At 37.0% G+C, this 13,689-nt stretch overlaps 1 protein-coding gene across 9 annotated transcripts in view; it reads right to left on the bottom strand.

Annotated features, from left to right (window-relative positions):
- LOC140606922 (ABC-type organic anion transporter ABCA8-like) overlaps positions 1-13,689 on the bottom strand; it is a 76,304-nt gene that overhangs the window by 42,131 nt on the left and 20,484 nt on the right. For all 9 annotated transcript variants that reach the window (XR_012009133.1, XR_012009134.1, XR_012009135.1 and 6 more), the window contains 8 exons: positions 11,140-11,243; positions 9,795-10,021; positions 7,860-8,001; positions 7,336-7,521; positions 5,335-5,482; positions 3,691-3,859; positions 1,496-1,554; positions 641-751 (listed from right to left, as the gene is read on the bottom strand). Coding sequence is in view for 6 of the 9 variants with exons in the window: in XM_072781027.1 (XP_072637128.1) it covers positions 641-751; positions 1,496-1,554; positions 3,691-3,859; positions 5,335-5,482; positions 7,336-7,521; positions 7,860-8,001; positions 9,795-10,021; positions 11,140-11,243 (1,146 nt within the window). In the remaining 3 variants the exon portion in view is untranslated. The remainder of the gene's footprint in view (positions 1-640; positions 752-1,495; positions 1,555-3,690; positions 3,860-5,334; positions 5,483-7,335; positions 7,522-7,859; positions 8,002-9,794; positions 10,022-11,139; positions 11,244-13,689) is intronic.

The raw sequence follows: 13,689 nt of genomic DNA, 5'->3' as shown, positions 1-13,689 counted from the left end.
AAAAAAAGAAAGTCCCATCTGCAGCTTTTCCTATCAAGATCTCATCCACTTATCCACTGCTCACATTTAGTTTGGTTATGTAACAAAGAGAATCCTAGCAAATGGGATAAACACAGAGGCTGTGAAGTTATCTCTGCACCAGGATTTGCCTTCTCTTTGTTTCTGGGATCATGAACCCCTGGGTGAAGAATCCCAACCAGGCTCTTAGAGGATGAAAGTCCATGTGAGCAGAGAGAAGCAGAATTCCTAACTGCAGCCCTATATATGTGAGTGAAGACACGCCAAAACATCCAGCACCAGCCAATTAAGTCCAGAGAGAAGCACTGCCAGTCGACCCCAGAACCATAAGAAATAATAATTTTTATATTAGGCCATTAACTTGGGGGATGCTTGTTATGCAGCAAAAGCTAACAGATAAAAGTTCAAATGTCAAATAATAACTAGTGACCATGACAGTGATTCTCATGAAAGACTCAAATTTCATGTATAACAATCAAATATGTCATACCTCATAAGCAAGTTCTATAAAATAACTTCCAATTCTCCATAGTTATCTGTGTTTATGATTGATGATCAGAAAGACTTTATATTAACAGCTTGATTTATATGTTGACCTGACTTTGGAAAAAAAAACTCTTACCTTTGGTGGGAACAGATAGCCCGCTAAGAATGTTTAACAGTGTTGATTTTCCAGCACCACTGTGACCAAGTATTGCAGTGATTTGGCCTTCATATATGTCAAAAACCAGATCTGGGAGTGGGGTTGGGGGGGAGAAAGGAAAAATGGATGGGAGAAAGGAAGGAAGGGAAAGACGTAGGGAGACAGGAAGGAAAACAAAATTACAAATAAAATTGTATTACAAAGCTAATGGATTGCCTTTTTATTTCCTCAACCATGTTTTCTAAATATTAATACAGTGGTTGGTAAAATTCAAAATAAAAACAGTAGAATGTGTTTTATCGGTTTATATGCCTATCCTGTTTTGAAATTTTGAAAAAACTTGGTTTCACAGAAGGAAACACATCTAATACTCCCAGGTTCATAGACATTACCTGGTATATGGTGGGTGGATGCTAGTATGTATGGACTAAACAATATATTAATGGTTCAGTAAATTATTATGTGGCTAAAAATCCTTTGAGATAAATTGCTCTTTTTGCACAAAAGAAAAATATTCAGTATCTACAACAGCTTTGAAATTACAGAAGGAAATTTGAATTTGTAGGGAAAAAAAATCCAGAAAACCCTTAAACTACCTCAGTGTTACACAATACACCTTTCAAGTACCTTTGATTCTAAAACATAATCAATTTTTTCTAACTTTTATGTAGTCAAAGCATGTGTTAGAAGGGAAATTTTATCATGGGGCTCGAATAACTCATTTCAAATTTGAAATGCCACCACTAATTACTCACAAAGCACACACACAAAAAATGGAATTAAAATCACAAATCACTATCAATAGAATAACTAAATGTTCTTTTTTCCCCCTACCTTTCAAAGCTTCTATTTTATCAGGCTTTCCTTTATATTCTTTTGTAACATTTCTAATTCTGAAAAAAAAAGAAAAGATATTTCAGGATATGACAATTTTCTTTGGTTTGTACTTCTAATTTTGGTTGCCAGGATTGGATAAATCTTATCATCAGGGTACAGAAAGCTCTGGGATTTCACTCTTATGAAGTCATGCTTGTGGGAGAGAATCACCTAGAATACTGCTTCTCATTCCTAGCTGTTACATTAGCATCACCTGATGAGTTTTATAAATTTACCTATGCTTAGATCCCATCACCAGATCTTCTGATTCCAAAGATTAGGCAATGGCCTGGCATTAGTATTGAGAACCAGGATCATGTCTAACCTGCAAAACCAAGGAAGCTAGATCAACAGGTAACATGGACATCCAATACTGAAAGGTTCATTATGAACTACTGGCACAGATTGGAAGTATCTTTGGTTTACCTTGAGTCAAGGTCTCCAGAAGTTGGTAAAGAGGTACAGGGGTGCAGTATGGAAGAGATGCAAAGACTGCAACAGTGACAGTATGGGTTTTATAATCTTATCTAATTGACCTCACACTATACCATTTAGTAGCTGTTACCTTAACCAAAGTACTTATTCCAGGTAAGTTTCACCTTTTGCAACCTGAAACATTTTTTTTTAAGATTTTATTTATTCATTTGACAGAGAGAGCACAAGCCATGGGAGCAGCAGGTAGAGGGAGAGGGTTAGGGAGAAGCAGCCTCCCTGCAGAACAGGGACCCCGGATTCATGACCTGAGCTGAAGGCAGAAACTTAACTGACTGAACCACCCAGTCACCCCTCAACCTGAAACTTTTGAGTGTTTTAGGGTTGTGCTGAAGGACGAGTAAAATATTTCATCTTGCGTGTATAACAAACATAAAATGGTATCAGATTATGATACTAGAGAAGAATAGAATTCACATACGCTGGGTGCTATTACAGATCTGGAGCCCTAAGCACTTTATTGGTTTTATTCTATTAGGTAAATATGTAATTCATAAACAAAATCAAATTTATGCTTTTTATTTTGTCATCTAGGATTCGGGCTCCACTCATATTGAATTGTTTGATTAGATTCTTCACTCTATTTTAATCCCATTTACCATAGCACTTAGAGTGGGTGAGATGCTAAAGAGATAGAAGAAATACAAAAAGAAACATAGAAACACATTAAATGAAGCCATTGCTTTGCTTCCTCCCAGCTGCTCTGCTGGAAGTTAAACCTAGCTTAAGTCACAGGACAAATGTAAGAATAGAAGATAAATATGGAACAGGCTAAACTAAAAACTGACAGGGCCCTAAAAGCTCTGTAGGCTGGAGTAATCTGAGACCATTCACAGAGGACTGACAGGTGGGGATCACGTGGACAAGTAAAATGTCAACAGTCAGGGGTCTTGAGGACTTTATTCCTATTTTCTTATCTGGAAAGAAAAGTTGCCAGCACCAAACAAAAAACACATCTGGAAATGCATATGTGCAGGACACCCTATGGCTCCCCTTCCTCAATTCCCTTTGTGTCTGTGTTCAGATCCTTCCTCCCTTCCTCCCCCTACTCTTTCATTCTCTTCGAAAAGAATCCATAGGAGAGGAAAGAGAAGTTTTAAAAACTGTGAGAAAAAAATAGGGAGTATGATAAAGGAGGTGGGACAAGATGTGAATAAATGAGACCAGGTAAAGCAACGAGAGAGGCTAAGGCCAAAGAAGAGAAACAGCAAAGAAAAGATTGAGAATCCAGGCGTTTTCATTGGATTATCTTAGTTGGTGAAATCAAATTTTGTATTCAATCTAAAGGTCAACCACAGAATATAAGATAAAATTAGTTAAAGGAATTTTTCTCTAAACTTGAGGTGGCAGGGCATCTAGGTGGCTTAGTTGGTTAAGCATCTGCCTTTGGCTCAGGTCATTACCTCGTGGTCCTAGGATCGAGCCCCTGCTACGTGGGGAGTCTGCTTCTCCCTCTGCCCCTCCTCCCACTCGTTCTCCCCTTCTCTCTCACTGTCTCTCTCAAATAAATAAATAAATAAAATTTAAAAAAAAATAAACTGGAAGTGGGAAATGACAAAGGTAGCATGGAGGGTGTTAGGTGGGAGCTATCCGTAGGGAGCAAAAGAGAATTATGATGGCTTCTCCATCTTTGGCCTGCTCTCCATCTGCATCCTTGTTACCTGATGGCTTCTTTTCCATGGAATTCTGGAGGCATTGGTTCAAAAGAGTCATTAGATGAAGGATTGGAATCAATTTCATCTTCGAGGGCCACATGATCAGCTTTATGTTGCCGAGACCAAAAGGAGGGTTTCAGGAAAAACAAGGGGGGATATTCATGTCCATGTTCATCTACGTGACCAAGAGACAATGAAATTTTGGATCAATCATCAGTTTAAGGGAAAGAGTCACTCTAATAAAGCAGAGTAATGTAACCTTTCTGCCCAGGCATCTGAACAAAACACTGACACAACAAAGGCACGTATTTTCCTTGATATGTGTAGTCGCATCAGGAAAAAAAAAAGTCTCTAAGATGTCTCTATTATAATCATTGTTGGGTGGCTCAGTCAGTTAAGTGTCTGCCTTTGGCTCAGGTCATGATCCCAAGGTCTGGGATGGAGCCCTGTGTTGGGCTCTCTGCTCACCAAGGAGTCTGCTTCTCCCTCTCCCTCTGCCTTGCCTCCTGCTCCTGCGTGCTCTCTCTCTCTCTTAAATAAATAAATAAATAAATAAATAAATAAATAAATAAATAAATAAAATAGTTCCTACAGGAGGAAATGAAACTGGAATTCTTAAAAATCCAGGAATGACTTAAATAAATGTTAAGACCCCAAGAAAACCAGCTATTGGAAAACACATACAAGATATGCTAGGCATGTTGAATGGTATCCAGGAGTCCAGGTGTCAGACACTGGCAAAGGAAGAAGAAATGGACAAATTGGGAGTTTGTGTCCAATGTCACTTTTGATTACAGAGATTCCAAGAGAAAACTGAACAAGATTTAAGGAAAATGAGGGACACACTGTAAGAAAGGGAGAGAAAGGGGTAAAATAACTTATTGAAATTTAGCAGAGTGGAATTTTTAAAAAAGCTACTTTGTTTTTATGCTTTATCTCATTGCCAAATAATAACTTTCCTCTGAAGCAAATTTACTCCTTATGACTCTTTCTGGAAATTAATCCAGTATATTTGCATTTAATTATCATTTGTTTCCCTACATGTTAAGAGACATTATAAAATGAAAAAAATATATTTTACTAATATTCTGCAACTGACCTCCAGCGTAATAATGATATGTTTTCAAGTTCACGTGTACTTCTCACGTGTTCAATCATTCATTCATGCAATATTGACTGAACACTTTCTCTACACCTGCCATTTGGTAAATTAGTTAGTACTTAACTCTTTCTTTTGAGGAGGAAATCTAGCGAATGAAAGCTCTACTGCTCTCCCAGGTCCATTCTACCACCAGATTTACTATTCCATGATTCTGTCATTTTAGCTGGTTAATTTTTCTTTCTCTCATTCATATTTCTTGATTTTAACAGGATTGTGAACAAAATCACGCTGTTTGAATTCAGGCTTACATTCAGGCTTCAAAAATTTGCAAGTGTATACTAAATGTTCTAGTCAAAATTGCAGATCCTGGCAACTATTATTCTGGCCAGTCAAGTAGCAAGAGATAAAGAACTAATGTGGCCATGGGCAAAGCCCTTGTTTATTTCCTTCCCACTGATGCACAAACTAGTTTTTAAAATATAAATAACACATGTTAGGAGATTCATTTTTAGGAAATAATATTCTATTTTAATCGTATCACTACTCACTTGGCAAAATTTTCTCAAAATAAATCGTCAATGCCACATAGAAGAAAAGATCAAAAGCCAACATGAAATTTGTTGCTATTATCAGTTTTGAGTCATCCGATGGATAAGGAAATGCATTAGAATTCAAATCATAGTCCAAGTGCAAAAGCTGAAAATTAAGAAGTAATTAATGAAAGGAAGTTAGGTTTGTGATAAATTTTCAACAATTAGGTTTAGCATAAACCTAGAAGAGCTACTTTTTGCTTCATACTGGGAACACAAAGTTGAATGAACCTGCCTTCTTCACAACTCTCAAATCTTTGGGAAGGCACAGGTATGTGATCAGCTATAATGAAATGTAGTGACTACTAGGATTAAAATATGTTCCAAGTGAAACTGGAGCATTAGGAGTGTCACAGGATTTTTGTTCCCTTAATGCCCATGGCTCTTGGTCACACTCCTTCAAAGAATGAAGAGGTGGACTGGATGAAGAGTACTGGGCAGCAATGCTAAGTTTATTGAGGGATAGTATAAAGCTCCCAGAGAGGGAGGGGACCCAAGAGGGTTGCCATTTTGGCGTTCAAATCTAGAGGTTTTTATAAGCTCTTTTGCAGAACTATTTTGAGTACCCTGAGTGTGGTCCCTCTGTGGACTGGCTGCTAAGGTGTGCCTATCAGGACTTTGATCATGCACCTGCCTACCTATTGGGTTATTGTTCATGTGTTGATGGTCTCTTCCGCTAACATTTGGGACTAACTACCTCAGATTGTGATAGCAACTGATGTTTTATGATTAACTGTTATGTTTCTGGATTTTTCCAAAAGTCACTTCTATGGAGACTGCTAGATATGATGCTATTATGGTCTGGTCTGAGATGTAAAACAGGATGCTTGTGTGGTTTTGTCTTAGATGTCCCAGCTCCCTGCTTTCTTGTTAGGGACTCTGGCCCTGACTATATTAAGTGTCTAATTAACTCCCAACAGTAGGATGCAGTGAAGTATGGGAAAAGATGACATTTGAGTTCAACCTTAGATATATTTTTACCAAATGAAAAAAAATTGAAAAAAAATTTTTTACCAAATGGAACACAGGACAAAGATGGCTACATGAGAGAATTCATGCCCTTGGAAAAACAAAACGCATCAAGACTGGTGTGTTTAAGGGGAGCCTACGGGAAAAGTGGACTTGTCTATGATGTTCAAGTTAATGCATCTTTTATAACTAATAATCCTTTCATTAAGAACTAAATGCCAGATACATATGCAATGATCGACATTGCCATTTATTTTTTTTTATTTTTTTTTTCGACATTGCCATTTAATTGGAGGGATAGCAAAGTAAGTTCAATGTGAGAATCAGATAAAAAGAAATGACATTTGATGAGCAGAAATGTAATTTGCTGGTCAATTAATGTGTTTCTAACATTTGATTTTCTTTTACATAGTGGTTTTTACATTCATGTATGTCATTCAATTACAAAGTCAAAATACAAGCTGGAATAATTAGAATTGGATTTGTAATATCAAATCCATATTTAATTAATAGCCAAAGAAAATGCTTTAGATTGTCTCTAAAGAATGATATGCTGACTTTCCATTTGTTCACTCACCACGTGGCTTATTTTGCTTAGCTCGGTATGCCCAAAGCATTTAAAAGTTCATCTCTACAGGGCATCTGGGTGGCTCAGTCAGTTAAGCGACTGACTCTTGGTTTCCACTGAGGTCATGATCTCAGGGTCCTGGGATGGAGCCCTGCATTGAACTCTGTGCTAAATGCAGAGGGATTCTCTTTGGATTCTCTCTCTCCTCCTTCTGCCCCTCTTCCCTGCTCGTTCTCTCTTTCAAATAAATAAATAAATAAATAAATCTTTTTTAAAAAGTTCATCTTGGCAATGTCACAGTAGTCTGCAGTGGGGCTTTAAATCTGATAATGCTAATCATAGAAATAACTATAGACAACTGAATTCCAGACACAAAAGATGTTTCTGAAATGCCATCAATGAACAGTTGGGTTGTTTCTCACCTGGGCCATTCCGAGGCTGAAGGCAAAGGGGCTAAGAAAACTTAAAATCCACTCCAAGGATGTAGGAAGGTGCCTGTACAACGCTGTAAATCCCAAACTCCCCCAAAAGATGGTAAGAAGGAACACGATCAGGCCAGTGAGGAAAGATTTCTTTACCAAGACGCTCATTAGAAAAGCCAAAGCTATCTAAAATGAGAGAAGATCCAGTTGGTTCATATTTCTCTAAGGATTATTCTTAGCATAACACACTAAAGGATTGAACATACAAAATTAGAGTTACATTTTTTTTTTTGTCTATAATACCAAACTGTGCTCTACAAATTGCACTATAAGCTGGCATTACAAAACACTACAAATCTTAAAAAAAAAAAAACCCAAACACTACAAATCAAATACATAGATGTTCTCAGGCAAATAGCAGACAGTGAAGAAAAGGGATATGGAGAATAATTACTTATTCAGAAAGCAACATTTTATCCTTAGGGTAAGAGTTGAATGGAAAGCAATGTAATTCACAAACTCACCAAAGACAATCCATAGAGGAAAAAGAGGGTGAAGATCGCCATGAAGCCAGTCAGAATGACAAACTGGACAGATTTAATAATAAGTGCCAAGAAAAGTGCCATAATGAAGATGAAAACAGCATAGAGCAAACCCCAGGAGAGCCTACAGTGGGAACAAGACGTTATTTTAAAATTTTGTGTTTCATCGAAAAGAGGATCTAGAATGGATTCTAACACTATTCATTTGATTCATTCGTTCTTTCAGTAGATATTTATTGAATTTCAGGACATGTAAATACAAGGTAAATGTTCTGGGAAGAATTCTTTAGGAACTAGGGATATTCTTTGTCCTGAGATTAACTCCAGAAATACACATACACACAGGTCATTGTGGGGAAAAGGAGAAAATAGTCTTCCAGTCTAACTGATTTTGATCCAAACAGTTTTCCTGCTGCATTCATACTCTGTGACCTTGAGCAATCACTCATAATTTTTTATTGCTCTGGACACTAGGAATAATACCACAGTATTAGTTCAATGAAGTCATGTCTATGTGGGACACTGGCCTAGTACATGGTAACCCCCTCAATGAATCTCAGATCCTTTTCTCCTCTCTGGGGCCTTTATAGGGATGAGAAGTTTCATGAATTTCCTAGAGATTAAAAAAATTCTCCCTTATGTGTAGCTCTGTTGCTTTCTCTTTTTTCAAGAGCTTTCATCTTTCTCTGGATGCATACACCAAATAGTCTACATACTTGCCTCTAACTCCATCCATTTACTATTAAGATAGGATACATCACTTTCCTTTCTTCAATTTTTTTATCACATTGATTAACATTCTTTGAAGGGCAAAATGAAATAATGAAAAACAAAAATAGCAGCAAAACTAACAGAATAATAGCTTAAGCAGGGACACCTGAGTGGCTCAGCAGTTGAGCATCTGCCTTCAGCCCAGTGTATGACCCTGGGATCATGGAATCCAATCCTGCATCGGGCTCCTCGCAGGGAGCCTGCTTCTCCCTCTGCCTATGTCTCTGCCTATTTGTCTCTCATGAATAAATAAATAAAATCTTTAAAAAAATAGCTTATGAATACAACAATTACTCTGTGCCAAAGAGTGTTTTACCAACTTGGCAAATACAAAATCATTTTATTTTCACAATGGCTCTATGCAGGAGCATCATTATTTTCTTCATTTTATAGACAAAGAACTTACTGAACAAGGATGCTAAGTAATTTGGTTTTAACTTCAGGCATTTTGGCTCTAGAGTCATTAGATTTTACTGCTCCGCTATACTTCCCTCCAATATTAATTCAATATTGACTTAAAGGATTTTCTTTCAGATTCCAAATTAGTTGCCATTTGCATATTTCACCCAGCTTCCTAGCTTCTGTGTTGCTTTACTTTCTCCTCACATCACCTCCATGCTTTTTCAGTGGTTCTCAAGTTCGCTCTTGCACTGGGCTTTACCCATCCTTGGAATTAGCCAGCTTCCAACATTTTAAATTCAAACTATGCAGCCTCTATTCTCAATCCTGTTCTGCCAGCTTGTTCTTTCAAATGTATCCCTCATACCAGATCTTTAGTCTCAAAAGAGTTTCTGATCTTTGACCTCTTTTTCCCCTCCTTTCAGTCCCATCCTGGCTTGAATTCCACTTCCATCTGGCTTAGGCACCCAAATCTACCATTTCTACCGCACTCTTACCAGTAGACTCAACGGTCATCCTTCATTATCCCTACCTCACAACCCCACACAGCCCAAGCCTGCTGTTCTTCCTTCAGTTGGAGAAGCCTAGTGACCCACAGCCTTAACTTGGCAAGTGTTACAAACAAGGACAATTTATTCCATCCATAGGGAAGAGTTAGAAAAATCATTAGGTTTGAACACTGATGCTTTAAAGAGGCCCATTTTCCTGAATCCCTACACTTATTTATTTGTGCTATACTTGACTCACCAGAACGCTGAATCTCGAAGACCCATCATCTTCATCAGAACTTTCATCTTCTTCCTCTCTCTTGTAACGTTAATAGATGCATAATAAGTGAATGAGGAAAAGGAAATGATGCAGAAGAAAATGAAGAAATCAGCTACAATGCCTCCTTGCCTAATGAAGGGATGTATCTTCATATTCTTCCCAGTAACTGACATCAATTCCTCCATCACTGAGTGATTTGTTGTGGTCTGAAGAAATATATTAATAAACAAAACTGATCTATTCATAGATGGCATATTCTGTTTTCTCTCATCTCCTTTCCTCTGAACACATTACTGGTCAATCTGGATCTGATGCTAGCCTGAATTTTCATGTCCGCCTTCTGCCACTGGCCTACTTGGGGCTCTGACACCAGGCATTCTGAGCTTCTCACAGTTCTCAAAATTTACTATGTCATTTATCGCCTTCCTGCCTAACACTGCCTTATAATGTGCCTGAAATACCTTTATGACCTTATATACTTGGCAACTCTTAACTCAAGCTTCAGTTTTAAATGTTACTTCAATTAGGAATTCTTCCTTGGCACCCGAGTCTCAGAAGTTTGCTTATTTACTTACAGACACTTTATACCTTCGTGATACCCTACGTCTCCCATTCTAATAATGCTTTTTAAAAATGTTTTACTTTTCATAGCTTTTATTTAAATTCCAGTTAGTTAATGTATCGTGTAATATTGGCTTCGGGAGCAGAATTTAGTGATTCATTACTTACATATAACACTCAGTGCTCATCACAAGTGCCCTCCTTAATGCCCATCACCCATCTGGCCCATCCCCTGCCCATCTCCCCTCCAGCAACCTTATTTGTTCTTTATAGTTAAGAGCCTCTTAAAGTTGCCTCCTTCTCTCTTCTTTTTCTTCCCCTAAATTCATCTGTTTAGTGTTTCTTAAATCCCATGTCTGAGTGAAACCATATGGTATTGGTTTCCTCTGGTTTATTTTGCTTAGTATAATATACTCTAGCTTCATCCATGTCATTGAAAATGACAAGATTTCATTCTTTTTGATGGCTGAGTAATATCCATTATATATATGTATATATACCACAACGTCTTTAGCTCTAATACTATTCTTATGATATGCCTGGCCTCCTGACAAGGTTGAATTATTAGGAGAGAAAATTTCTTTTCTATTTATGTCTGTAACCCCTATGGCATATAAAAACATAAATACACTTTGTTCTAAAGAACCAGTGATGAAGTGAAAGAACAAGACTATCCATTTATATTTTCTTTTATGAAAATTTGAAGCTTCTAATACTGTTCATCTTCATGGAACATTAGTTAACATGGAATATTTGTACTCACTTCTATAATAGCAGCATTGATAGCAGCTTGAAGAGCCACAAAACCTTGCTTCCAGTATTTTGAAACTTGGCACTTAACACCTTCACTCAGATTATAACAATGAGCTTTAAGAAAGAAAAAAAAAAGAAAGCCATAACTTATCATTATGGATTATTTCAGTCCTGATTATAGGAAATAGTGGACTTTACGATGGCTGCACATTCTAAATGTTTACTTTGACTCAAGGCCTATGAAAATATAAACTGGGTAATGATTCTTAAAACAGGGCCAACAGAGCACTTGTAGGGGACATTCTGTATTAAATTAGAATACACTATCTTCCCTGCTTCTTCACCAATCAAGAATTTTGTTGAGCTCTCCTCTTCTATGGTTTTGTATTGTCGAAACAATCTTTTTATGTGTTTCAAAGGTTAGCAGCTCTTGTATGGATTGAGAAGCCTATGGATTGAGAACTAAAGCTTTGTCTGACATTACACACAATACAGGTAATAATGAGCAACCGGCTGTTCAGAAGAGGTGAGATAACTTTTGCTCTAAAAAAAAAAAAAAAAAAAAAAAAAAAAAAAGCCCACCAGTCCACTGAGTATTAAACTGCATTAAAGGGCTACTAATATTTAACATGAAAAGTTAAAACTGAGTATTGGAATTAAATGCATGTTTCATTAACATTTTTAATATTTAAAAATCATTTGGAAATAGTTCAGGCTTATAAATGACAATATAATGAATACATATGTACCTAAATTTTAAAAATGAATAAATCATTACATATATAATTAGAATCCCCTGTATATTGTTTACGATCCTTTTTTAAAAAAGATTTTATTTATTTATTCATGAGAGACACAGAGAGAGAGCCAGAGACACAGGCAGAAGGGGGAGTAGGCTCCCCGCAGGGAGCCCAATGTGGGACTCAATCCCAGGACCCTGGGATCACGCCCTGAGCTGAAGGGAGATGCTCAAACACTGAGCCACCAAGGCGTCCTGTTGTCTATGATCTTATTGCTCTTCCTTTTTTTTCTTTTTAAATATTTTGTTTATTTATTCATGAGAGACACACAGAGAGAGGCAGACACATAGGCAGAGGGAGAAGCAGGCTCTTTGCAGTAGCCCAATACAGGACTCAATCCTGGATCCCAGGATCATGACCTGAGCTGAAGGCAGCCACCCAACTGCTGAGCCACCCAAGTGTCCCCTTATTGCTCTTCCTACCACCAAGCTCCTTACTGGCTAAATACCTTCCTGAACTTTGTGTTTATATATGCTTTCAAGTTTTTATAATGTATCCCCATACTACACATGTAACTTAAAAATGGCTTACCTTTATATCTTATATTTCATTACAGTCATCATTCTGCATTTTGCTTCATTGCTCCATATTATGATTTTGCAATTCAAATAAATGGCCTTATTTTTTCTACTTCTTATGATTGTATAGGACCACATTGCAGGAATGCAACTCAATATATTTATCCAATGATAATTTGGTTAGTTTCTTTTTACTTTTTTACTACTACAAAAAAAATAGCTACTTCTATGAAAGTCCTTATATATGTCTTCTCATGAATATGTGTGTATCAGTCAGGATAGTCTATGATATGCCTCGTAACAACCAACCTTCAAAATCTTACTGTCTTATCATAGCAAAAGCTTACTTCTCATTCAGACTACAGATTTAGCACAAGTCTTTGGAAGGAGGGGAGCAAGGTTTTCTGTTTCACATCTAAGGGTTCCCGAGGAAACAGAGTTTCCATCTAGTTTGCAGAAGCAGGTGAGGAAAGCTCGTAGAGAACTCACATTTGCTTTCCAATGCCTTGAATATCGGTATCTAGCTATAGTTACAAAAGAATTATTCTATGCCCTCAGAAGGAAAGGAAAATAGGCTGATGCTCAAAAAAAGGCAGATGCTCAACCACTGAGCCATCCAGGTGCCCCTATAGTTTATATATTTTTTGTTTGTTTAATAATACTATACTATTCCACAGTTATAAAGATATTCTCCTATATTGACTTCTAGAAAGTTTACAGGATTTTTTTTTTTGAGTTCTGTACCTGGAATTGGTTGTTTAGTATGAGATAATTTCATTTTGTTCTTGATGGAGAGACAATTTTCTCAGCACCAATCACAATGTCTTATGTTAGTTTTCATGTTTATGTGAGAGCTTTCCAGGTTTCCTTCTTCTGTTTCATTGGTCTATCTGTCTTTCACTATGACAATAGCATATTGTCTTAATTACTTATAATTTCATTCTTTTTAAAAACCATCTTGGCTTTTTTCTTTGTCTACTCATTCACTGAGTATCAGTCTCTTCAGGTTCCAAATTAATACAGAAATTTTCATCTCATATAAACCCAAGATTTTCTCACCTGTCCTCATGTAGCTAAAACCCAAACCTCTTGGTTACTGAGACTGGCAAAATCACACAGCTTTAATAATAAGCAATCACTCTGGATTTGGTGCCCTCTTCATTTTGGGCCCTCGAGAATAAGCTTACTCAGACATTTAAAGAGAAACTTCTACTTTATCCACAAACAAATATACTTTCCTTT

This window comes from Canis lupus, chromosome 16, assembly GCF_048164855.1.
Source record: "Canis lupus baileyi chromosome 16, mCanLup2.hap1, whole genome shotgun sequence".
Lineage (NCBI taxonomy): Eukaryota > Metazoa > Chordata > Mammalia > Carnivora > Canidae > Canis > Canis lupus.
Note: the sequence above shows the minus strand (reverse complement) of the source record. Positions and strands in the feature narration are given on the sequence as shown.